The sequence below is a fragment of the Carassius carassius genome, chromosome 46 (assembly GCF_963082965.1).
Source record: "Carassius carassius chromosome 46, fCarCar2.1, whole genome shotgun sequence".
Lineage (NCBI taxonomy): Eukaryota > Metazoa > Chordata > Actinopteri > Cypriniformes > Cyprinidae > Carassius > Carassius carassius.
This window is the reverse complement of record NC_081800.1, coordinates 15,856,624-15,883,083: the sequence shown is the minus strand read 5'-3', so window position 1 is coordinate 15,883,083 and position 26,460 is coordinate 15,856,624. Positions and strand designations below refer to the sequence as shown.

At 36.4% G+C, this 26,460-nt stretch overlaps 3 protein-coding genes across 4 annotated transcripts; 1 reads left to right on the top strand and 2 right to left on the bottom strand.

Moving 5' to 3' along the window:
- Positions 1-635: 635 nt before the first annotated feature.
- On the bottom strand, positions 636-6,836 carry LOC132129528 (caspase-9-like). Its single transcript, XM_059541157.1, has 10 exons — positions 6,501-6,836; positions 5,892-6,090; positions 5,604-5,708; positions 5,420-5,472; positions 3,322-3,498; positions 3,119-3,208; positions 2,782-2,929; positions 2,368-2,514; positions 2,177-2,286; positions 636-823 (listed from the first exon to the last, which is right to left on the bottom strand). Exons 1-10 carry the CDS (start codon positions 6,630-6,632, stop codon positions 716-718), a joined length of 1,269 nt encoding a protein of 422 aa, XP_059397140.1. The 5' UTR covers positions 6,633-6,836; the 3' UTR covers positions 636-715.
- Positions 6,837-7,507: 671 nt separating this feature from the next.
- LOC132129760 (polynucleotide 5'-hydroxyl-kinase NOL9-like) lies at positions 7,508-16,133 on the bottom strand. The gene is made up of 13 exons (XM_059541501.1): positions 15,664-16,133; positions 14,821-15,341; positions 14,371-14,593; positions 12,686-12,816; positions 12,309-12,453; positions 11,389-11,485; positions 11,129-11,226; positions 10,811-10,972; positions 10,260-10,512; positions 9,424-9,538; positions 8,849-9,023; positions 8,561-8,694; positions 7,508-8,000 (listed from the first exon to the last, which is right to left on the bottom strand). The coding sequence occupies exons 2-13, from the start codon at positions 15,286-15,288 to the stop codon at positions 7,878-7,880; spliced, it is 2,124 nt and encodes a 707-aa protein (XP_059397484.1). The 5' UTR covers positions 15,289-15,341; positions 15,664-16,133; the 3' UTR covers positions 7,508-7,877.
- A 136-nt stretch (positions 16,134-16,269) lies between these two features.
- Positions 16,270-24,080, top strand: LOC132129759 (telomere zinc finger-associated protein-like). 2 transcript variants are annotated; one of them, XM_059541500.1, is made up of 11 exons: positions 16,270-16,422; positions 19,237-19,980; positions 20,208-20,482; positions 21,070-21,181; positions 21,294-21,386; positions 21,467-21,553; positions 21,690-21,844; positions 22,128-22,264; positions 22,393-22,557; positions 22,861-22,949; positions 23,044-24,080. In XM_059541500.1, exons 2-11 carry the CDS (start codon positions 19,321-19,323, stop codon positions 23,461-23,463), a joined length of 2,193 nt encoding a protein of 730 aa, XP_059397483.1. In that variant the 5' UTR covers positions 16,270-16,422; positions 19,237-19,320; the 3' UTR covers positions 23,464-24,080. The 2 variants fall into 2 exon arrangements, with proteins under 2 accessions (XP_059397483.1, XP_059397482.1); XM_059541499.1 differs by lacking the exon at positions 16,270-16,422 and having other exon boundaries at positions 19,231-19,980.
- The last annotated feature ends 2,380 nt before the right edge of the window (positions 24,081-26,460 follow it).

Sequence of the window (26,460 nt, the reverse complement as noted above, 5' to 3'; positions counted from 1 at the left end):
CTTTGGCAATTTCGGTCACGTGAGCTCCAGGTGATCACCAGGTGCTCAGTGCTCATGTATCCCGCTGCAAGCAGCCTCATCTCGGCTAACATTAGTCCTTTTGACACCTGCCGCTGGCTCTGATGTCTGTGTAGTGGTTAACGTGAGGTAAAATTTGCCTTAATATTTTAACATGTAATCTTTGGTCTCATGAATCTATTATTTCTTCCAGGTATAAAGAAAATTGTTTTGGCTGAGCACAAAGTTATTTTTTTTTATATACATTATTTATTTATAAATCGTAATACAGAGCTGACTTTCCTAATACATAAGTCTCTTATACTAATACTTTTATAATGGCTATTATAAGGCAGTTGGAGTTGTGATGGTTGTATTTAATTTTATTATACATACAGTGAAGATAAACGTTGGCCGTTCTGTCAGGTGGATCCTGCACACTGGTGGTGGATGAGGAGATCCCCCCTCACAATGTAAAAGTGCTTTTACATTGTATCCCTAGAAAAGTGCTATATAAATGTAATGAATTATTATTATTATTTAAAATTCTAAAAATAGAATTATGTTAAAAACAAAAACTCAAGTTAGTTAATGCTCTGATCACATGGTTCAGTTTATGACATAAAAATTGACAAATGTCTTAATCACATTATATTAAGTACATGGTAGTTTTCCTACTGCAGCAAAACAAACAAACAAACAAAAAATCTTCAAGTGATCATGACTGCGAAGACTGAAAATAGAGAAGTTTTCGGAGGACGCTGAAAGATCCAGGCATTTGTTTATACAAGCCTTTGGCAGATATTTGGGAGACCGCATCATTTACCTAAAGAAAATAGATGTTTTATATACACACTTTATTTTAATACACAAACATTCAAATATATACAATATATTTATAAATATAATTATCTCTGCTTGAAAGTCAAACCAAAAATATTTATACATATTACATAGGCATGAATTATATGAATAGTCTGTTTTTGCTTAACTAACTAATCTGTCAAACTAGTCTAACTTGAAATATGCGTAGCTTAATTTTTTTTTTATTTTTTTGTTTGGCACAAACCTAAGACTGAGTTTACACCGCAGGGCTTAATGCACAAATTCAATCTTTTGACCAAACCCATCTTTTTGTCCCACCTATTTACATCCAATTAAGTCACGACTTGTGTCTGATACTTACTGTACATTTACTGTATATGAATCCCTACCTAAACTAGAATGATTCCAATGCTGATCTCATACAGCAACAAAGTTGATGCTTGGCTTTTGAACAGCGGTACATAAAAATTAATTATATAATTTACATGGTTCTTTGACTTTACTGCACACTGGCTGTGATTATCTCACTTATACCTTGATCACTTACCAGCCTAGCAGTTGTTTGTTTACAGCATTGATGTTTACAGAGCACAATTTAACTGAACGGATAAAAAGTTATTAGATATTTTATTTATAAAATTAAGGGGACAGCAGCTCAAAACAAGTTTGTTTCTGTGTGCGTAATCTCTCCTGTATATATAAAGTTTGCATCTCAATAAAAGAAGCTGAGTTTCTGCGTGCATATAGCATATATAGGCAACTCCTGCTTTATAATGTGACATTAAGAAAGTTTAGTGTATATTATCATGTTTAGATGTAGGTCAGATGTACAGGTATCAGATATGTATCAAAGCATATTTAGAAGCAGCTCAGAATGGATGCAAAAAGAATAAATAAATAAATCACATCTCCCATGGATTTTTATGCTTAGATGTGTACAAGATCCAATCTGTCACATGTGAGTAAATAAATCAGATTTTTAGTTTCAGTGTAAATGCAACCTAAAAGCATGAGTTTATTTTATGTCTGGCAACAGTGAAAATATAGTACTTCAACTAAAATTTGTATGTGATGCATTTTGAAGAGCAGACTATAGTTTTTGCTTGGTGTCAGATCTTTAAAAAAAATTATCTATTAAGCTAGCAGAATATATAAGATAGCAGAATATCTACTGCTTGATATGGTACGTACCATCATACTGCTCTACCCTAATTGGAAGCATTATTATGGAATATTTTTTGATTTGGTTTCTTTTTTTCCATTTTTGAGCCCGTATTTGTTATATCTATCTATTATATCTATATTTATTATATTATATCTATGTTTTAAGAAGCTTTACAAGACAAAAATGTACCAACGTCAGCATGGTCAACAGATCTTCCGTGGCAGCATTCTCCTCAAACACTTGATCAAGATTCTCCACATACCAGGATCCGGCCTGTGTGTCCCTCCAGGAGACATAGCCTGCAGGTGCAGTAGCATTTATCATCTTATTTGTGTTTAGCAATCAATAGGTTTGTTTCTGTAATGACCAAAATCACGGACCTGGAAAGGTAGAGTAGGACACCAGGATGTCGCTGAGTGTGGGCAAAGTGGCCCGAGCATCAAATTCATCAGATGTGCGGGAGGATATGGGAATAGAAGAGTGCTCCTTTTCATCCGGAGGAACCTCAAACCCTGTGTCTTTCTTACCTACAGATGAGAAGAAAAAGTGAGGCAAACTAATAAATATTACAGTTAAAAATCTCAAACATTTTGGATTATTTTTAGGTGAGGCCAGTTCAGCTTGAACAAGTTGTGAAAGTGCGTGGGAAAACCATTTCCATATCTTTTCACAGATTTATATATTCATCGCTTTCAGCAGCGTGAATGGCATGGATTTTGAACACGAAGATTCACGGTAAATGTGACCACCACCTTTTGGCTACGAGACTTGTGAAAGATTTCTGAGATGCCCACCTCCTCCACAGGCCTGGATGAAGAACAGCTTGGGCTTGCCCTGCAGAGAAGGACAGTTCTGGGCGTTGAGGTAGTTTGTGATTAACTGAACTGAGACAGATGGTCCATCAACACCATGAACTGCTCCAGGAAAATGAGTGCAGTTTGCCTAAAAATTAGAGAAGTGTAAAGCACCAAAGCATATTGAGAAAATTGCTCTAATGCTTTTTTTTTTTTTTTTTTTTTTTAATTCTTTGCAGGTTGTACTTCTTTATTGAAAACTAATAGTCTTCAAAAATCTGAAAAGCAAATATAACATATCCTCTTTTTTGAAGAAAAAATATGTGACTGGTTTTACCTCAGTACCATGTGAAAGTAAGATCACCACACAGGAGTCATACGCAGAATGATCCCTCTTTGCTAAGAATGACATCTCTTGTTTTATGTGCTACATTTTAGGGGAGAAATTTATTATTCATTTTTAAAAATGTCTTAAAGACAGACAGAATTTTATCTTACAGCTTTGTTTACAGTGAGAAGAAGAGGAAGTATTGTGCTTACTTTGTATTTCAAGTTCCTTTTTACAATAACCTCAAAGTTGAGAGCCTTAAATCTTTTCTCCATCTTGTCGCAGTCAATGTTGGACCCCTTTCGATCTTTCAGACCAGAGGCTGGGTCAAACTTGACATTGTTAATAATCAGGCAGATCCCACATGGACTGGCATCCATCTTATAGCACTGCACAAAATATAGAGAGTGGTTAGGTACAATGCCGCAATTAAGATTTTTTGTTTGTTTGTTTTAAAAGAAGTCTCTTATGCTTACCAAGATGGCATGTATTTGATAAAAAAACACAGCAATTTATTACAATTTAAAATAAATACCAAGTTGTCATGAACCTTTAGATGGCACAGGCTGATAGGTCCTAACTCAATATAATGACTTCATTATTCACATTGCGCCGCTGATTGGTTTTTGTTGCATATGCAGACAATGAGCTTTCTGCTCAACAGTCAAATACTTGGCCAGTGTTTGATGTAGCAATTTGCTGCACAATTCAGAAACCCTACACCTTCCCCAGCTCCACCTGTCTAGATCTGCTACAAGGTAATTTAATGTCTGTTATATGTGCAGCAACAGTAAGGCTTACATGCTCACAGCAGCATTTCTGTTGATTAATTGACAGTAGCAAGTCGGTACTTGCTCTGCGGCAGCAACAGCGTAGAAAATCTATTTCACCAAGACCAAATACATTAACATTGTCATAAATATTACCATGCTTATCTTTCCCAAAATCTTTGAACAATAGTGTTATATATTAAAATATGCTTATATATGCAATAGGGCTGGTAAGCGATTACAATTTTTTATCTAATTAATTACATGATGTGGTGATTAATTAATCTAATTAATCGCACATCAGATTTGGAAAAATTACTCTGAAAAGATCATTTAAAGTCATTGTTGTGCAAAGCATCAAACAGAGATTACAAAAAATAGGTTCAGCATGAAATATCTTGTTTGATCACATTTATTACATATACTCTTTTGGACCATGTGAGTAAGTGATGACAGAATTGTTATTTTTGATTGGGTGAACTATAACTTTAATCATTAATTATCTTAATTTTATTATTATTACTATGAAAATATTAAATTATTTCTTTAATGTAATGATACTCTAAATAATAAACTAAAACTGCCAGTAGGTGGTGGTAAATGTCGTCATTGAGTCATTTATTCATTCATTTGATTCATTCAAATGGCTGATTCATTCAGGAGTGAAGTAAAGGGTTCTTTATGAATGGTTCATTGAATCATTAGGCTTGATCGACCTGAAGCGGGTCATCACCATCAGAACGATCGGTGTGTGACATCAAAGTACCGCAAGAGCTTAGAGAGCAGATGACTCCTTGTGCTTTCGAATCGCTCTCGCTGTACTTTGATGTCATAAAATGATAGGTCTGTGCAGAGCCCTTCAAAGCCAATGCGACTATGGCCAATGGTTCAACGCACCAAATGGTTCACCAAATTCGTTCAAAATGTGGATTAAGGAATGAAATGCTTCTGTGGGTTGCTCGGAGATGAACAGTTCTGATTTGTCTATATATATTGGTTGGCAAAATTGAGCAAAACAGACAACATTGTGTCTAAAATAACGTGTTCATATTAACCTCTTAATCAACTGTTGTGTAAGATGAGTATCACATTTGCACTTGGAGATATTGCACATAGCCTATAACTTGTGTCATATTTCTTAACTATGTGATGTAAATATGAGACAAAATTTCAAACGGGCATTTTGCCCCATATCTTGAATTTTGGGGATATTTTCTAGGCTCCATCACGCAGTAAGTTGTTGCCATGTTTCATATTAGTTATCAATCGACTGTATGAAATGCCAGATGATCCACATAGGTCTGGGGCGGGGCAAGTGCGTTAAATGTGTAAATAATTTTAACGCGTTATTTTTCTCCATAATTAATTAATCTAATTAAAGCGTTAAATTACCAGCCCTAATATGCACATACTTGCATACTTTTAATTTAATTTTTTATAAAAAGACAAATCAAAATACACTTGTACTCAATTATCAGTGAATAAGAATAAATGACTTTTAAAACTTTCAAGATTGTTATGCGAGAGTGATCACGGTTACCTCTATACGGTCACGTCTAGACCTGGTTTGTCTCACCCCTTTAGTTTCAGAAGCTGTGTATATGCATAAATCCAAAGGTTATTCATGCTTTACAACCAAATTCCCATTTACTTTTTAATGGGTAGCATTTAACAGATGAAAACTAACATACTTTATTGAGAATTAAAACATGATAGTGACTCACATGTGCTGAGAGGCTTGGGCACAGGCAGGCTTTCTTGTCTCAGTGGTACTAACCGTGGTGGAGTAAAATCAAATCTGTCCATTTTTTCTGTATATTTTGGATTCTCTGCATTGAATCATAAAATCAGATAAGATATCTCTATGTATCTTGTAATATACTTTAGGGGGGGAAATCACAGCAAAATGCCAATTAAGAGGATCATGGGTAGGTGAAGGTGATTTATGTTCCACTGTTTTATAGGAACATCCCAAGGAAATCTTGTGTTTTCAATGGAAGCAACACACTTACGGACTGGCAGAGGGATCACTGAAGGCTGTTCATGGACAGAAGAGGGCAGATGAGCACCATCTCCACACTGAAGGAGCTCTGTGAGGTCATGTTGGCTGGTTTCACGCAGGCACTCCAGGAATGCTGGGAAAGCCTGATTCCCTCTCGTCTCTAAGCTTATCAACAGTCGCCTGGCTTGGTCACGTCTTGTTATCTCGCTCTGTTAGGAGAACAATGTTTCGCATTTGCAGGTTTGCACTAATACATGAATGGTTATATCGCCTTACCTTCACAATTGTAAACTAAACTATGCACAGAATTATCAACTGTGAACATCCTGTATGAAGCATGATGGTTTGAGATGTTAAACAGATTGTTAGAGATTGTTAGAGTTTCCATTGACTTTCAGTGCATCATGTTTCCATACAATTAAAGTGAATGGCAACTGTGACTGTCATTCTTCATTTGTGTTCCACAGAATGAAAGAAAGTCATAATGGGTTAAAGGGGGTGAGTAAATAAATAAATAACAAACTGTACTGTTGTGACCTTTCACAATGACCGCATGTGAACTTTCACGATCCCGTTGCGTTCCCAGTTTCCCATTTGTAAACAAAGACACCAGTATTACCTGTATTTCATCGATCATGTCCTGGGTGAAGACCCCCTTGGACAAAAACCCATCGCAGATGTCTGCAGGATTTAATGTCGTGACTAGATCTTGCCTATACAGCTGAAGAATCTGTCTGTGTTTGTGGTCCATTCTTACACACTATTAAAAGTGTTTATGACTATGAGACGTTTTCAACATGACGGAATTTTTGCTAATTCATTTGCGGAAGTAAAATAAAATAAACGCGTAAAAACAAAACTTTATCTGAGCCGAATTTACTTTAATCAGCATAAAATGTATCTCTGCTCGCTCGGCAATTCGATTCTCTTCCTTGTTTACAGCTTGCTGGCGATGACGTCAAGCTCCAGGTGTCTACAAAAGTACAAGTGAAACTGAAAAGTTTTAAATTGGATGCGATTTCGGTTTAAACGAAACGCTAAAAACTTAAATTTTAACTGTGGAAGTGAAAGTATGATTTCAGTGTCTATGAAAAAGAAAAACACATTTAACATAAAAAAAATCCTATTTTATACGTAACTTAAAACAATAATGTAGTGCTTTGTTTAATTGTTAAAGTAAAAATGTTATGGGAATAATGTTATTATTAAACATTATAATACTAAACAGCGAACTTTTCTTCGTTATTATTCTCGCATCATATTTTCTTATAATATTCTTATAAATGCACGATTTACCATCAGATGATTTAAAAATCAAAGAATAAAGCAATGTAGTCACAAATAAAAAATAGAATTTCTAAATTAAAATTAAATTTTTTTTTTTTAATTATAGTTTCTGTATTATATCACCGTGTGTGGGTCAGAGCTCTGATGTGGGTGTACAATGTTTTCACAATATTTTATATAATGCCAAGTAGTACTTGAGTGATAATAGCAAAACAGCGCCAACTTGTACCACAACTACAGTACCATCTTGTACAGCACAAACTTGTTTACTGCTCTATTCACTTCTCAATATTTAATAAAAAATAAATAAATAAATAAAGATGGTCAATGAGAGACTAATTTCTTGACAAAAGTGAAACCCACTTTAATATTTTACAGCCTGCATTGTCTTGGTTTGGGAATGTGACTTGGTAAAAGAAAACAAAGACTCTTTCTGACATTTCCTTAATGACATAGACAATCTGTGACAGTACAGAAAATCAAGACAATAGTTTCCCATTTGGATCTTAAACATGGAGCCATTCAACAAGAGATAAAGAAACAGTATATGAACTCATACACTCCATCTACCCAGTATACGGTTCCAAAAGCCAAAATACTTGTGTAGATTTGTACATTCAATGGCAAATTTGACCTCAATATTTAGGGTATAAAACAAATACAAGGATAGAAATGTCATTCACAGAAAGCAGTGTTTATACAGAAGAGCTTAGTTATTTGACTTTATAAAACCAGGCCTTGTCAGTCCTTTGTAGATGTGAAGCTTTCCTGCCCCTTGGACTTCAAAACTGTAGTCTGTGGTGACATAAGGTAAATCTCCTTCAACGCCATGCTGGAGAAAGAGAGAGGTTAAGTAAAATTGATAACAACAAATACCCATTAGGTTTGTTAACCTTCAACACTTAACCATTTTGCCATCACACAAATTATTATATCTCATTTGGACCCTTATATTCAATGAGTAAATTGTAAAATGCACCCTTTGGTTATTTCATGGATGTCCATGATCTACACTACTGTTGAAAAGTTTGTAATTTCTTTAAAAAGTCCATAGAATATATTTTTTTAAGAAATTAATAAAGACTTTCACATTGTTACAAATATTCTCTTCAAATAAATGTTGACCTTTTGAAATTATTTAATTAAAAAACCCTGAACAAAATATTACAAAAATAAAATATTATATCCATAAAAAAATTAAGCAGTACATTTTGTAACTGTGATGTTTGAGCACCAAATCAGCATATTAAAATGATTTCTGGACAATACTACTATTTTTACTCAAATAAATGCAGCCTTGGGGAGCATAGAAGACTTTTTAAAAACATAAAAAAAAAAACAATTATTAACCCCATACCTATGAAGGATAGTGTATGGTGCTGGTTCACGTACCTGCTTGGTGAGCAATATTTTAGGCAGAGTGATCTCTCCCAGCAGGAGACAGTTCACATGTCTCAGGACAGAGGGGGACACTGGAGAAACCAGAAAGTACAAACCACGTGCCATGTCTACCCCTCTCAAAACACCTTAAAAACACAACAGCAGGTAAATTTTTTTAAGGAAGATTACATAGTCTTGTATTAATGTATAATGAATATTTGTAATGTCACTACATATGCAATGTAATTTGATCGATCAATTCAATCTCAGATTCGTATATTAAAGGCCCTGAATACACACCTAAGCCCACACATTGACACATAGGAGTTTGGGAGAGTACAACAGGACCTTCTCTGCCCACAACCTTTTCACTCAGACAGCATAATCCCACTATACTGGCATTGGCCACATAGAGGATGTTGTTGGGTGCCACCTCACAGTGTGTTACCCCTATAGCCACTGCTGAGAGTGGGACCTGCAATTATAGAGCACAAAAAGACTTTCACTTGAAAGAGTCATGCATTATCAGAATAAATCGAATAATAATAATAATAAATAATATAACAGTCATACATAATCAGAATAAAAAATAAAATACCGTAATAAAATCAAAATAATAAAACTTCAAAATAAGAAAATAAATATAAAATGAAAATGGTATGATATATATATATATATATAACAGTCATACATAATCAGCATAAAAAGTAAAATACTAGAATCAAAAGAATGAATAAAAATAAAATAAAACTTAAAAATAAGAAAATAAATATAAAATGAAAAACTATGAAAAAATAAAAGAAAATTAAAATTAAATAAAATATGAAAAATTAAATGAAAATTTAATAAAATATAATTTTAACAAAGAATAAAACCTGGTAAGGTATGAAGCAGTGGAGCGGGAGGACTGGGCCAGGTTCTGGAGACTGCAGCTTACTGAAGTAACTGATCAGAGCCAGGTCTCGCAGCTCATTACTGCGCTGATGTTGCCTATGAGGAATACAGGATGGGAATTTACTTAAGTTCTGATCATACATATCTGGATATTAATTAGGGCTGCTCCGGTCACGATCGGCCGATCGTTAATGTGCATCTCGTCAGTAAAGCCGGTTCTCTAATCAGCGGTAAATTGTTCACTGAGAAGTTGCGCAAATCCACATTCATTTCCAGCGTTTATTTGCGCATCTTCTCGGTTAACTACGGCTCTGTGTAGTAACAGCTTCTCTATGTGAAATCACGCACCTGAGGGAATTTACCGCTGATTAGAGAACCGGCTTTACTGACGAGATGCGCATTAACGATCGGCCGATCGTGACCGGAGCAGCCCTAATATTAATACTTTACAAATGGTAAATGGACTGCATTTATATAGCGCTTTCAACAGACCACATGGCCATCCAAAGCGCTTTACAAGTTGCCTCACATTCACCCATTCACACACTCATTCATACACCGACTGCGGTGTCAGCCATTCAAGGCGCCATCCAGCTCGTCAGCTGGGGTTAAGTGTCTTGCTCAAGGACACCTCGACACTTGGTCAGGTGGAGCCGGGGATTGAACCACCAACCTTCCGGTTTGTAGACAACCTACATGAACCACTGAGCCACTGCCGCCCCACGTAACTGCCAAATCAGTTACGTGTTCACCAAATCATTTGCCAACTGATAATAGGTACAGTTAAAATCCAAAGTGGGGAAGCTGGCCGGCTTACATTACTCCAGATGTCCCAGCACCTTCAAATTCTGACTGGACACTGAGTAACACATGAGATCGAGTGGAGAGGTGACTGGCTGGCTCCTCTTTCAGGGTTGGCGGCGTCAGTGGGTGTGTCTGCCAGCCGTGGGCAGTTCTGAGGAAGTCTGGGGTAAGATGTTGACACTGTGGTGCATTTCCATAACTCAACTGCACTACATGCGTAACAGAAAACAGGCGAATGAGGTCGACCAGTATCTGAAAGCCATGGCCTGTGAAAGAGAGAAATACACGTGTTAGGATGTCAGTACCAGAAACTCAAATGAAAACTATTATTATCTGTTAAAAAGAAAATTATAAATATTAAATATATTTAATAGAGCTACAAATTTTAGAAGAAAAAAAAATACTCCATTTAATTATTCCTCTGACCCATCTGACTCAGTAAATCACGTTATTAAACTGAATGATAGTCCTAATATTTGCATAAATATTCAAGATCCATAAATAAATCGATATACCGGTCAAATCAATATTCCTATTTTATGTGCAATATTTGTATTTGCTGACCTCTGATCCAGCCCATAGTATTGATGATGACAGGACTTTCTCCACTGACATGGCGCCAGAGGGATTTGAGAGACTCCAGATACCGATCGATGTCAGCCTGACAATCTGCCTGACCATAGTACACCATGTGCTCTGGGTCACGCAGGTGTGTGAAAGGAGGCCCTAAGAAAGAACACCACCATTACAAACATATAACATATAAATGCATATGCTAAATGTAAGAGTTTTGAATATTTGCTGTACAATGGTCTTTTGAATTAACAGAATCTTTTTAAATGTACCTCCTGTGGCTATATGGATATGGAGAATGATACTTACCCAGCAGCGGCTCTGTAACTGTGCTTAAGGAAAGGCACCCAGGAGGGGTGAACTCAGTTTGGCCTAGATCACACTCCAAATACTCTACACCTGCAGTACTACACACACAACAAGGTAGACAGCAAAAATACCACTTTAAAATTACAATATATGTCAATTCCTTATATAACTTTGCTTGCAGGCTAGACAACAAAAACACAAGATTACTCTCAATTTATCCTCTTATTACTTAACTGATGAAATTAACCACTTGAACTCACTGATTGAGCAGGCTGTTAATAAGGTGTCGATTGAAGGTGGATTTGCCAGAGGATTTCCCCCCACACACAAGAATTATGGGACAGCGGTCAAATTCCCCTATGGACAAAAACATTTTATATTAAAACATTTTTTGGACACTGAATGGCTTACGTGAAAAGTACATTACGTGACACTGTTAACAAGCTGATTTATTGTAGTCTTTCTATGATGATTGATACATTTCAGTAAGTTTTACTTTTTCTTTTAACATACCTTATGATGTCCATTTATGTTTGTTTCGTGCTATAACTAGTAGTAAACAGGAAGAAATGATCGGTTCGCATTGAACTGTGTGATCTGTCATGCCACATTAAAGAGGGGCAAAACTGTATTTACCGTATTTTTCGGACTATAAGTCGCACATGAGTAGAAGTCGCATCAGTCCAAAAATACGTCATGATAAAGAATTTTATTTTAGACTTTTTTTTTTTTGTGGCACGGATCCAATATACTGATACACATGCGTTTTCTTTCTAAACTGTTTACATTAAAACATATGCCTAACCGACTGTGTTTACAAGGATAATCACCAAGACATGCATTTTATGTAATTTTGTCTATATTTGTTCATCCAGGCGAAAACAAGCTCTTAAGTATTCGTGTAGACGGACATCGTGTGAATATATGGAAAGTGTCAAAATAAGTGTCTACATATACTACAAGGTTACGATTTTTTATGTCTTTGCATCAATACATCATATCATTAAAGATTTGATGTGTCAATCCATATTGAGGGATCGTTATATTATTAATTATATAATTATACAGGTGTGGAATGACATGAGGGAGAGTAAATTATGAAGATTTTTATTTTTTGGTGAACTATTCCTTTAAATATTCCTTCAAAATAAATAAGGAAAACAAAACGGTTAACATTTACCTGCCCAGGCACTGAGCAAACTGCTTATAGCTTCTCTGTAGCTACGTGACATCACCAGACCCTGTGCACAAGGTCCACGCAGAGCTGTTACACCGACAGCTGACAGAACAGGATTATAGACGGCAGCCTGAGACTTCAGCTCCTTCTGCAAGACGCATAAACACAGACACAAATATATCTATGTTGCTATGCCAGGATGCTCAAACAAACAATGTCAAAAGCGTCACAGAGTCACAGTGTTTACATTCTTCCTTCAAATGGCTTACTCATAGTTGCCACTGGATATTAAACTGAGAATGTATTTGAACATCACAAACCATATACATATCAGCTACTTTAAACATGAACATACAAAATCTGAAATGCCACCAACTTACCGAGTTGAGACCAAAGATCTCTGAGAGTTCTGAGAAGCTGGTGAGAACGCGGGTGAGAGGCGTGTTCAGAGGCTCCAGAAGCACCACACATGAGTCAGAGTCCAGCTCACTCATGAGCTTTTTACTCGGCTCTAGACATAAAAAAATAAATCGCAACAGAACATTAAAGAAAAATAGACTTTAGTGTAGATAGAAATTAATTTAAGGCAAGACACTGCATACAAAAACTGCACTGGCCCATTTTTTACATTTCCGGCTATTTGGCTTTTCGTGTATCCAAAATACACATTTAGGTGTTTATTTTATTGCACTTTACCCTCAGGCCATCCAAGATGTAGATGTTTTTTTTTCTTCTTTATCCGAACATGTCTGGAGAATTTGGAGAAATTTAGCATTACACAACATGCTCACCAACAGATCCTCTGCAGTGAATGGGTGCCATCAAAAGGAAACAGCTGATAAAATGGTCAAAATAAAATCAATAAAAAGCTGACCTCATACGTCATTCCCCCTGAACTGCTTCCGTTTTACAACAGTGAGCACGAGCTAGATTAAAGTAATTATTACGTTTTTAATATGGATATTTTTCCTACAAATATGCATCAATTCACTACAGGAGGCCTTTGTTCATCCCCCTGAGCCATGTGAGACAATTTTTTAATAGATGAGCGCTCTTTATTAAAATTCTCATGAACTGATGCAGTGAAACAACTGCTGAGTGGCATCAAACAGCTTGAAAGATCAGAGACATTTTTTTTTAAATAACTCTGAATGGATTCATATGAAAAAAGAAAGTCATATACACCTAGGATGACTTCAAGGTGAGTAATTTATGGCCTAATTTTAATTTTGGGTGAACTAACCCTTTAATGATGAGTTTATTACAAACACTTAGCTTTTCACTTCACAAGTTGCTAATTGATGGACTGAAGTCATTTAGATTGCTTGTGGATTACTGTGATGTTTTTTATCAGCTGTTTAAACTCTCATTCTGACGGCACCCATTCACTGCAGAGGACCCATTGGTGAGGAAATAATGTAATGTTCAATTTCACAAAAACTGAAGAAGATGAAGAAAAACTCATCTACATCTTGGACTGCCAGAGTACATTTTCAGCAAATTTTCATTTATGGGTGAACTATTCCTTTAAAGTGCACACGTTTTCTCTCATGCACTGAGCCAGAAATCTCCACTTTAGTAACACTTACATACACTTAACTTTCCAGTTTTATTTCTATCTATATTTTTTGCTGATATTACAGAGGGGTTTGTTCACATATAATTTGCCTGATGTAACAGAAATTGTATTCCTAAAACACAATGATAACTATTATTATTTTTTGGCAGTTAACAGTATTTTCTGATTTATGGAGTGATTGAAACCTGCCTCTGTAAAAACCAACAAAATCTGTTCTGGAACACCGTTCTGAAGATGTATGCAAATTTCATAAAATGTATAATTTTTAAATGTATATTTAAACAAGACGTTTCTGCAATCTTGCAATAATTTTTTTTGTAATTATGTAATGTAATCAATCAACTAGAAAAGTATGGTGATATCTATTAATTGCATCTTTACCCCATTTACCTGCAATATCTTTCCTTTATGTAAGATATGATGGTGAGAAAATTATATAAAAATAAAAAAGGTATTTAGAAGGGAGGACACTGCTTCTGATGATACCTGAGGAGAAATATTTGCGAACAACAGCTTTTGCTTGCAGCAGCCCCTCCTTCTTGTTCTTGCTGGAGGGGGGGTTGTTTCCTAAGGCAGTGATGGTGAGAGGGCAGTGGGACGGTGGTGAGAACAGGGGGTAAGGCTGTTGGCCCTCCTCTATGGTGAAGCCCAGCACCTCTACATGACCATAGAGGCAAGTGAGCAGGCACTTCCCACGGAAACACAAGACCTGCACAAATATCAGACACAAAAGTCAGTATAGTTATAGAAACTAGTGATGGAGGATCAATATAAGTAAGTGACACAAGTGCAAATGTTCACAATATTATTAATATATATATATATGTATGTGTGTGTGTGTGTGTATATATATATATATATATATATATATATATATATATATATATATATGAAATCCTAGCATTTAAAAGTGTATAGCTGAGGTAAGCAGTCTACCTGGCCTTGTTTCATGACTAAAACAGCATGATTGTGGGTCTTGTCAAAGTGGGCATGGAACTGAAGACCGTCCTCCTCCATCTGGTCTGTCTTAGGTGAGGTTGAACTCTCCATTCCATTCTGAAGAACACTATTGGCATATTCACTCCATTCTTGCGAGTCCACTGAATTGCTGCTGCCATCCAGCTCTGTGCCTCCATTTGTGTGGACATGAGCCTTAACCTTTCTCTGCTCGGCACAGCTGTTTTCAGGGATAGGCTTCGTATACAACTTCTTCAAACGTTTTAATGTGGGTTTCTCCCTTTTGGGTATTGGTTTCTCCAATTTTGCAGTCCCAGTACTTGTGTTTAGTGGAGCGGAGTCCAGACTGTGTATCTTTTTGCGCCATTTATTCTTGCTGTGGCGCTTGGTGGCATGTCGCTGCTCATGTTGGGACCGAGAAGAAACCTTGTGTACTTTCATTGTCATCCAATGAACTCCAACAAGACTGAAAACGTCATAAATCCAGGGCAGGGAGACACCTGTGAATGAAGAAATGCAGTGATCACAGAATCAGAACATCTGGAGTTACTAAATAGATTTTGTCTAAATGAGAAATGCATAAAAAAAACCTACAAGTGGACGGCTAGATAGACAGAATAATGAAAAGTTTAAACAAAATATCACTAATTGGTTTGGTCAAGTTAACATAATAGATTTGTTCCTATCTGTTGGCTTACTTTATGCAGTTAGTAAAGTATTGTTTCACACAGTATTATTACTAATCACTAGTAAGATCATTTGGTTGTTGTGAAATGATACAGAAAACAAGTTTCAGGGCTGTCGTTAGTTCACGTAACGTACCTGTTTAAAGTGAGAAGCAGCTACAACCGGTAATACTTCAAACAGATTCGAATCAAATCAGAAATGGATTTTGTGTGAAGCAGCTGTTGTTTCTCTGTGCTTGGCTTTGAGCATCACTTCACGAGGCACGATGCTGTTTGTGCTTCCACTCCTCCACTGATCGAGACGAAGCTGCTAATTTCCCACTTTTCATCTGCTTTGAGACCGCACTGTCACTGTATAATGAATAGGTCTGAAAGCGTAAATATGAAGAAAAAGTGTAACCCATGTCAAATATACAACTCTGTGGATAACGGAAGCAATTTTGTGCAGCGCCGTGCGCTCACGGTTAGCGTGCGTGCCGAGTGATGGACAACAACAGATGTTACGGAGTTCAAAGGAGCTTTGATTCTATACTACAATCCTGAATAAATCCACTTCGGTATAAAATACGTCACCATAACGTTCAAACATGTTATAAAATTGAAGAATTTATGTGCAGTTTGATTATAATAGCCAAATTATTCAATCAGTTCATATTTGAAGAAATTCGTTCCCAGCGTAATGGGGTGAACGGCCAGCTAACGGAGAGGTCCAACATGTTTAACGTCACTTCCTGTTTCTGTTTCAACATGGCTTCTTGTTCTTTCGCCTAAATTAAGCTTTTGACGCTGTGTTATTTATGATTTACTCAGTAGGTTACATAACGCATATATGTGGGCTTTCAGCATATGAAAAGAAAGATGAGAGCAATGATTTAATGTACGCTAAAGGTGAGTCGTGAACGGTTGATTGTGCGGCGGGTAGTTTAGGGAGCGTCATTAAAAAGCGAGCATCGTGATTAACGTTAAGGTCGTTTTAATTGATCAAGTAGTCTTTGACCAAAGTCATCCGCATCATGTGGGAAAACTTTCTTGAGCATGCATGCATAAAAACGTGCAGAATTATTCTGTGTACTGTTTTATAAAATGAACTGTGCCAAAATAAGCAAGAACTTGCAATACCCAACTGTGCTCGTAGTACGATAATTGCAGTTTTTCGTGATTTACGAACTCTACAAACATTATATCTTAATGAAACATTTATAAATAATGACGGTATAATAATAAAACCAGAACAGACACACTTTTTATTGTACTTTTACACAAATGTATTATATTTCTGAGCATTAACTCTTTTTTATCATAAATATCCATGAATAAAATAAGTATAAGTACAACCCGAATTCCGGAAAAGTTGGGACGTTTTTTAAATTTTAATAAAATGAAAACTAAAAGACTTTCAAATCACATGAGCCAATATTTTATTCACAATAGAACATAGATAACATAGCAAATGTTTAAACTGAGAAAGTTTACAATTTTATGCACAAAATGAGCTCATTTAAATTTTGATTTCTGCTACAGGTCTCAAAATAGTTGGGACGGGGCATGTTTACCATGGTGTAGCATCTCCTTTTCTTTTCAAAACAGTTTGAAGACGTCTGGGCATTGAGGCTATGAGTTGCTGGAGTTTTGCTGTTGGAATTTGGTCCCATTCTTGCCTTATATAGATTTCCAGCTGCTGAAGAGTTCGTGGTCGTCTTTGACGTATTTTTCGTTTAATGATGCGCCAAATGTTCTCTATAGGTGAAAGATCTGGACTGCAGGCAGGCCAGGTTAGCACCCGGACTCTTCTACGACGAAGCCATGCTGTTGTTATAGCTGCAGTATGTGGTTTTGCATTGTCCTGCTGAAATAAACAAGGCCTTCCCTGAAATAGACGTTGTTTGGAGGGAAGCATATGTTGCTCTAAAACCTTTATATACCTTTCAGCATTCACAGAGCCTTCCAAAACATGCAAGCTGCCCATACCGTATGCACTTATGCACTCCCATACCATCAGAGATGCTGGCTTTTGAAATGAACGCTGATAACATGCTGGAAGGTCTCCCTCCTCTTTAGCCCGGAGGACACGGCGTCCGTGATTTCCAACAAGAATGTCAAATTTGGACTCGTCTGACCATAAAACACTATTCCACTTTGAAATAGTCCATTTTAAATGAGCCTTGGCCCACAGGACACGACGGCGCTTCTGGACCATGTTCACATATGGCTTCCTTTTTGCATGATAGAGCTTTAGTTGGCATCTGCTGATGGCACGGCGGATTGTGTTTACCGACAGTGGTTTCTGAAAGTATTCCTGGGCCCATTTAGTAATGTCATTGACACAATCATGCCGATGAGTGATGCAGTGTCGTCTGAGAGCCCGAAGACCACGGGCATCCAATAAAGGTCTCCGGCCTTGTCCCTTACGCACAGAGATTTCTCCAGTTTCTCTGAATCTTTTGATGATGTTATGCACTGTAGATGATGAGATTTGCAAAGCCTTTGCAATTTGACGTTGAGGAACATTGTTTTTAAAGTTTTCCACAATTTTTTTTACGCAGTCTTTCACAGATTGGAGAGCCTCTGCCCATCTTTACTTCTGAGAGACTCTGCTTCTCTAAGACAAAGCTTTTATAGCTAATCATGTTACAGACCTGATATCAATTAACTTAATTAATCACTAGATGTTCTCCCAGCTGAATCTTTTCAAAACTGCTTGCTTTTTTAGCCATTTGTTGCCCCCGTGCCAACTTTTTTGAGACCTGTAGCAGGCATTAAATTTTAAATGAGCTAATTAAGTGGATAAAAGTGTAAAATTTCTCAGTTTAAACATTTGCTACGTTATCTATGTTCTATTGTGAATAAAATATTGGCTCATGTGATTTGAAATTCCTTTAGTTTTCATTTTATTAAAATTTAAAAAACGTCCCAACTTTTCCGGAATTCGGGTTGTAGTTTCAAATGTATGTATTTAGTATTTGTTTGTAATTTTAATATTTAATCTAAATTAAAATGTTCATAATTATTTTGTGTACTTGTAATAAACTGGACTATGCCAAAATAAGCAAATTATTGCTATAAACATCTATGCTTGTAATTGCAGTATTTCATGATTTTCTAAAATTATGTAAAGTTGCATAAAACATTTATTAGTAAATTAATAAAAACATAACAAATACATGTTTTTGTATTTTACACAAATTTATTATAATTCTGAGCACGAACAATCACGAACAAAATGAGTAAAAATTATTTAAAATAAATAAAACGTTAATATGTATAATTTACTATTTATAACATAAATATATAATATTTATCATTTTAATATTTAATTTAAATTATTTCTCTGTGGACTGAACCAAAATAAGTGAGCTACTGCAATAAAAACATTTTCTTGTATTACAATAATGGAAGATTTTCATGATTTACTTTTTTTATTATTAATAATTACAGTATAGTAATAAAACCAGGACACACTCTTATTGTATTTTAAACAAATGTATTATAACTATGAGATCGAGCATTTTTTTATTATTATAAATGCTCATGAATTAGTAAAAATCATTTGCATTTTAATTTAATGTTTATATGAATCATTTAAGTATTTCATTTTAATGCATACATTTGTTAATTTATAAATGTATGTTATGTTGTCTTTATCTAGAATTTAATTCTGATAAAATCACTAATAAAATGAAACTGATGTCTCCTGCTTTTCTAGATGGAGATACCTGCTCAAGGCACCTCTCACGCTCAGTGGGTGCTATCCTTGCTCAACCATCAGAGGGGTCTTGGCCACTTCTGTGATGCCATGTTGAGCACAGTCAGTGGGAAGGTGCATCTGGCCCATCGCAATGTTCTTGCCTGCTTCAGCCACTTATTCCAAGACTCCAGTTCAGACACACCATGTGTACAGATCGACCTGCCAATAGAGTGTCCTGATGATGGACTAGAGCTACTTCTTAACTTTTTTTATACTGGTGAACTCCACTTAGATGATAGCAATTTAGAAAAGATTCAGAATGCAGCTAGCGGACTGTCAGTGCCAGAGTCTCTCATACCTTGCCAGAGTTTGCCATGTGTAAAGACTTTGCAGTCACCTGTCTCGAGTGAAGATGATACGTCCAAACAACTATTGACTCTCATATCTGCAGACCCTCAGCCTGATCACACCCCGAAAGCAAAGACTAGTTCTTGGCTGAGGACAAAAAATAAACTTGATGCATTCCAGATAGGTTCAGTGGTCACAGCTAGCGATGATGACCCTCCTGCCTCAACGTCGACTTCCACCACACGTTCTGGAAGGCGTGTAAAAGGGCCCAATCGACTAGTCGGGGAAAGTCACATGTCTACTAACACGAGGCAGAGAGCAGGACGAAGAAAACCATCATCTCTAGAAGACAAAGAGCAGGAGACTGCTGCCACTGAGGACGGAGATCACCTCAAACATCAAGACACGAGTGAGACTGAGGTAATCCATTTTCAACCAGAAGTCATTTATTCAATTAAAATAATTTAAACTTGATCATCTCTGCATTGATCTGACAATGAAAATTGAATGCATTGATTATGAAAGTTGCTATAATAGTGTATTATGCGTTATGTGTACAATTCTTGACCTGGTTTGATTTCATCCCAAATCAAAATTCTTGATTTTACTTGCAATCTGTTGTACATTTTCTATTAATTCTGCATTAGCAGGTGGATGGATCTGTTGACTATGAGGATGATGATGACAGTGACAGAGGTGGCAGTATGGATATTCTTAATGTGGGAACCGATGAAGACTATGTGCCTCATGATTCACCTTGCTCGACCTCAAAGACTCCACGGGGAACGTGCAAACGACACAAAAGAAGTACCAATAAAAAGAATGGGGAAGGAACATCTAAAGACAGCAAGAAAGGCTCTGTCCAATGTCCTACATGTCATAAAACATTCCTCAGCAAGTACTACCTGAAAGTACACAACAGGTATCTTCCTCTTTGTTAATTTTATATATATATATATATATATATACAGTAAAATTGTGAAATATTAGTTTAAAATAACTACTTTATTATATTTTAAAATGTAATTTATTCCTGTGATGCAAAGCTGCATTTTCAGCAGCCATTACTGCAGTCTTCATTCTAATATGCTGATTGCTGTAATCACAAAAATTTTGTGGAAATGGCGATACATGTTTTTTTTTGGATTCTCTGGTGAATAGAAAGTTCATAAGAACAGCATTTATTTGCGATAGAATGTTTTGTTACATTATAAATGTATTTACTGTCACATTTGATCAATTTAATGTGTCTTTGCTGAATAAAAGTATTAATTTCTTAAAAAAAAAGTTGCTGACCCCAAACATTTGAGCAGTAGTGTATATTTCTATATAAAAAAATGTTGTATACATATATAAGATTAATGTTATATATAGAGGCTGGTGTTTTTTTTTGTGTGTGTGTGTAATTGCTATTGAATAATTTTTTTGTAATTTTTTATAAGTAATTAATATGACTGATCGTGGCTCAATGCAAAGTTCTGTCTTTCCTTCCATCTTGCTTTCTGCAAGGAGACATACAGGAGAGAAGCCCTTTGAATGTGCTAAATGTGGGAAGTGCTACTATAGGAAGGAAAACCTTCTGGAGCATGAAGCCAGGAATTGTCTTATCAGAGCAGAAATGGTGAGTTTGATAGCGGGAGACAATTAACAATATGAATACATACTATAAAATAACAATATTGTTATTGGTTTATTGCTAGTATTTACTTAATGCAACTTTCGGTTTGTTCCAGGTGTTTTCTTGTCCGAAATGCACCATGACCTTTAAAAAGCGACATGAGCTGCGTGTTCATATGGTCACACACACAGGAGAGATGCCCAATAAAGTACGTCATCTATTGTGGAGGCCAGATATGACCTTTTGTCAACAGACATTGTCCCAATGTAATTTTACTTGTCATATTAGTGCACGTCATGCCCTGAGCAGTTCATGCAGAAGAAAGACCTCAGGATCCACATGATTAAAGTACACGGAGCTCCCAAACCACATGGAGTTAAGTGACTCTAATGCTCATAAATTGTTTGCCATACCATAATGCCCTGCCATTCAAAACTAAACACAAAATCAGCTATTACTGATTAAATGTAATGTTTTGTGTTGTGGATTATTTTTCATGTGTCTCGTTTAGTGTCCATTGTGTCCCAAGCGCTTCCTGTCCCGCACTGAGCTACGTCTACACGAGTCAGCCAAACATCGTGGTGAGAAACTCTTTGTGTGTGAGGAGTGCGGTCATCGGGCGTCCAGCCGCAACGGCCTGCAAATGCACATCAAAGCCATTCACAGGTTAACATAGGACATCATTAAATATTACCATAAAGAAACAAAGTACTGAAACATGCTTTATTTATTGTTTAAACTGATTGCTAATTATATTTTGCCTGCTATTGAAAGGCGAGGCTTTTAGCCAATGCTAGAATTATGCATGCATGTGGTGAAAAGACAGACGATGTGAATGAAAGAAAGCTGGACAAGAAATAACCTTTTTGTGATGTGTGTAATTCATTTTGAATGTTTGTGTTAACTGAGTGGATTAGTGCTGAGCTGTATTTGTTGTGCTTCTTTCCAGAAATGAGCGTCCTTTTGTATGTGAGTTCTGCAATCATGCTTTTACACAGAAAACCAATCTGAACATGCACCTTCGAACACATACTGGAGAGAAACCTTTCCAGTGCCACCTGTGTGGCAAGACATTTCGCACACAAGGTAATTTTACAGCCAAAGTGATTTAACTCTGGCCTTTTTGATTTCCAGTTCATTTTTAAATCTGAAACCATGCATTTTCTCTGTTAGTTTTGTATTGTTAACAAGATGTTTGCTTATTGTGTGAGCAGCAAGTCTGGACAAACACCACCGCACGCATACAGGAGAACGGCCATTTAGTTGTGAGTTTTGTGAGCAACGCTTTACTGAGAAAGGCCCTCTCTTACGGCACATAGCCAGCAAACACCAAGAAGGTCGACCACACTTTTGCCACATCTGCAACAAAACCTTTAAAGGTAAGATGCGTGTGTGTATGTGAGAATTGCATTTGAGTTATTTTATTTGACAACAAATATTATTTTCATTATAGATTTATATATATATATATATATATATATACAATTTATATAGAATTTATATTACATGAAATAACATTTATTAAATTAGCTAAAATAAGCATGTTTTATGTACATTATACAATATGTATTTGATTTGACAAAAAAAAAAAAAAAAAAAATATATATATATATATATATATAGCAATAGTTTAAAGTGATCAATAATGAATAATAATTAAATATCCCATAATGCCCCATCAGCCATTGAGCAGCTTCGTGTTCATGTACGACGTCACAAAGGCATGAGAAAATTTGAGTGTTCTGAATGTGGTTACAAGTTCACCAGACAGGTATGAATCAGATTTATTTATGGATTAAGATATCAGAAAAATAATTTCCTAGTTTATGTCTAAGATCTCAGCATCTCTATCTTGCCTTTGACAGGCACATTTGCGACGACACTCACAGATCCACAACCGTGTGGAGAACTACAACCCCAAACTGAGACGCTTACGTAACCTGGTAGTGAAGGATGAGAGTGCAGCTGCCTCATCTAGTCCTCCCGGCCAGGCAGAGGCTCACGCAGGACCAGCAGACATGGTTAACCAGCCAGAGGCCGTTGTTGTGAAACAGGTCGTCTCAGCCTCTGCTGGAGGAACAGGAGGAGAGCAGGCCACGTGTTCAGTGACTGATGGAGCAGTGAGTGATGAACAGACTGGAAGGACTGATGGGGGAGTGGAGCAGACTCTGTTCACTGTAGCAGATGTGACCGAGCAAAGCCTGCTGGTGACTGATGCGTACCCCATCCATCAGTCCAGTGTGGTGGTGGAACTGCCCAGCTATGGAGCTGATGGGAAAGTTTAAATGAAGGGGACTTATTGACTCCAGAGCAACAAAGCTACTTGACAAAGGTTTAAGAATTTGAGACATTTGAGACATTCATTGTAAATGAAAAGCTTTCTTGCATGAAGAAATCATTTTCCTATTCATTTATCTTCAAAGAACATGGAAATGACAGAAGACTCGGCTGTATCAAGCATGACGATACAAGATCATCTTGACCTTTCCAGAAATACATTTTTTGGGATCAATAGGATATTGGAGATTGAAGTCAGCAATTATTTTGAACCCAAGTCATTTGTAACCCAGCTTCTGCAAAAATGTTTAGCTGTTAACCAGCTTTTGAAGTCACACTGTGTCTACAGCTTATGTTTAAAAATTTTCTTAATCTACTTGGATGGACAGATAAAAACTCAAAAGTTTTGTACTAAATAATTAACTGGCAATTTAAGTTACAAGATGTTTGACGAAATTGGATACAATAACATGTGACCAAATTTCTTGTAAGATAATGTCTAGATTTATTCAGCATCTGGATGGCAAAATGTAAAAGACTATTGTAAAACAAGCAAAACAGTCACTAGCTTAATGTATACTCTTGTTTTAATGGAATAATCCATTGAAATACAAATCTATTTTTATTCACTTTTCCATGCACATCTTGTTCTATAGTTTTAATGAATTTAATTTCGTAAAACATTATGTACAATTTAATTCAAATGCTAAATACACTAGATTCAAGAAAAAAAAAGTATCAGATTTCCTACATCCCATTTTACATCTGTAATTTGATGTATTTCAGAGTGAAACAGGATACTTAATATACTGTACTTTGACTGAACACCGATTTGGATTAATGTGCACAGATAAATATTAAACCATAAAACCAGGGTCAGTTCTGATTATATGTTTACTGTTCTTCATTGAGTTCAACTTTTATGTGCTATTGTGCTCGAGCTGAAGACTCTTTCGGCATCCTTATATGACACAGTGGCTTCCACTTAATGATTCCAGAGGACAAGATGCACAGTATTAATTCCAACGTGATGGAAAACTATGTGTCTTAACAGAAATCTGTGAGGGGCTTTGCAGAACATTCGAATGTTAAAACTGTATGTCAGATAGTTTGTCTCTCACGTGATTTTGATCTTATTACATATACACGTGAAAAGAGCAAAAAGTAACAGTTATTGGTTGACCAAACAAACAAACAAACATTACACAAATCATCGCCTTGTCTGTATTGTACAAATGATTTTAACTAACTATTCTAAGAAAAATTAAATAAACATCAAATACTGCTTAAGCGTTTCGTAAATAATTTGTTTCACACTGGTATTGTCAAACACATACATTTATTCAAGAGTAACGCGATACTGAATTACTACTTCCAGTTATTAATATAGCATTTTAATACAATTTGGCATAAAAATACAATACCTTCATCTATTCTTCATGTTTTTTCATGATTGCGGTTTCTCATAAATGGTTACATACAACCCGAATTCCGGAAAAGTTGGGACGTTTTTTTAAATTTTAATAAAATGAAAACTAAAAGACTTTCAAATCACATGAGCCAATATTTTATTCACAATAGAACATAGATAACATAGCAAATGTTTAAACTGAAAAAGTTTACAATTTTATGCACAAAATGAGCTCATTTCAATTTTGATTTCTGCTACAGGTCTCAAAATAGTTGGGACGGGGCATGTTTACCATGGTGTAGCATCTCCTTTTCTTTTCAAAACAGTTTGAAGACGTCTGGGCATTGAGGCTATGAGTTGCTGGAGTTTTGCTGTTGGAATTTGGTCCCATTCTTGCCTTATATAGATTTCCAGCTGCTGAAGAGTTCGTGGTCGTCTTTGACGTATTTTTCGTTTAATGATGCGCCAAACGTTCTCTATAGGTGAAAGATCTGGACTGCAGGCAGGCCAGGTTAGCACCCGGACTCTTCTACGACGAAGCCATGCTGTTGTTATAGCTGCAGTATGTGGTTTTGCATTGTCCTGCTGAAATAAACAATGCCTTCCCTGAAATAGACGTTGTTTGGAGGGAAGCATATGTTGCTCTAAAACCTTTATATACCTTTCAGCATTCACAGAGCCTTCCAAAACATGCAAGCTGCCCATACCGTATGCACTTATGCACCCCCATACCATCAGAGATGCTGGCTTTTGAACTGAACGCTGATAACATGCTGGAAGGTCTCCCTCCTCTTTAGCCCGGAGGACACGGCGTCCGTGATTTCCAACAAGAATGTCAAATTTGGACTCGTCTGACCATAAAACACTATTCCACTTTGAAATAGTCCATTTTAAATGAGCCTTGGCCCACAGGACACGACGGCGCTTCTGGACCATGTTCACATATGGCTTCCTTTTTGCATGATAGAGCTTTAGTTGGCATCTGCTGATGGCACGGCGGATTGTGTTTACCGACAGTGGTTTCTGAAAGTATTCCTGGGCCCATTTAGTAATGTCATTGACACAATCATGCCGATGAGTGATGCAGTGTCGTCTGAGAGCCCGAAGACCACGGGCATCCAATAAAGGTCTCCGGCCTTGTCCCTTACGCACAGAGATTTCTCCAGTTTCTCTGAATCTTTTGATGATGTTATGCACTGTAGATGATGAGATTTGCAAAGCCTTTGCAATTTGACGTTGAGGAACATTGTTTTTAAAGTTTTCCACAATTTTTTTACGCAGTCTTTCACAGATTGGAGAGCCTCTGCCCATCTTTACTTCTGAGAGACTCTGCTTCTCTAAGACAAAGCTTTTATAGCTAATCATGTTACAGACCTGATATCAATTAACTTAATTAATCACTAGATGTTCTCCCAGCTGAATCTTTTCAAAACTGCTTGCTTTTTTAGCCATTTGTTGCCCCCGTGCCAACTTTTTTGAGACCTGTAGCAGGCATTAAATTTTAAATGAGCTAATTAAGTGGATAAAAGTGTAAAATTTCTCAGTTTAAACATTTGCTATGTTATCTATGTTCTATTGTGAATAAAATATTGGC

Coding starts and splice junctions, on each gene's coding strand:
- LOC132129528 (XM_059541157.1), bottom strand. CDS start 6,632: ATGGACCACAAACACAGACAGATTCTTCAGCTGTATAGGCAAGATCTA. Junction 6,091..6,500: donor ACATGATCGATGAAATACAG/GTAATACTGGTG, acceptor TTCTCCTAACAG/AGCGAGATAACAAGACGTGA. Junction 3,499..5,419: donor CTAGACGTGACCGTATAGAG/GTAACCGTGATC, acceptor TATTTTGTGCAG/TGCTATAAGATGGATGCCAG.
- LOC132129760 (XM_059541501.1), bottom strand. CDS start 15,288: ATGACAATGAAAGTACACAAGGTTTCTTCTCGGTCCCAACATGAGCAG. Junction 12,454..12,685: donor AGATCTTTGGTCTCAACTCG/GTAAGTTGGTGG, acceptor TGCGTCTTGCAG/AAGGAGCTGAAGTCTCAGGC. Junction 8,695..8,848: donor GTGTCAATGTGTGGGCTTAG/GTGTGTATTCAG, acceptor TGTGTTTTTAAG/GTGTTTTGAGAGGGGTAGAC.
- LOC132129759 (XM_059541499.1), top strand. CDS start 19,231: ATGGAGATACCTGCTCAAGGCACCTCTCACGCTCAGTGGGTGCTATCC. Junction 21,845..22,127: donor CACATCAAAGCCATTCACAG/GTTAACATAGGA, acceptor GCTTCTTTCCAG/AAATGAGCGTCCTTTTGTAT. Junction 22,558..22,860: donor CTGCAACAAAACCTTTAAAG/GTAAGATGCGTG, acceptor ATGCCCCATCAG/CCATTGAGCAGCTTCGTGTT.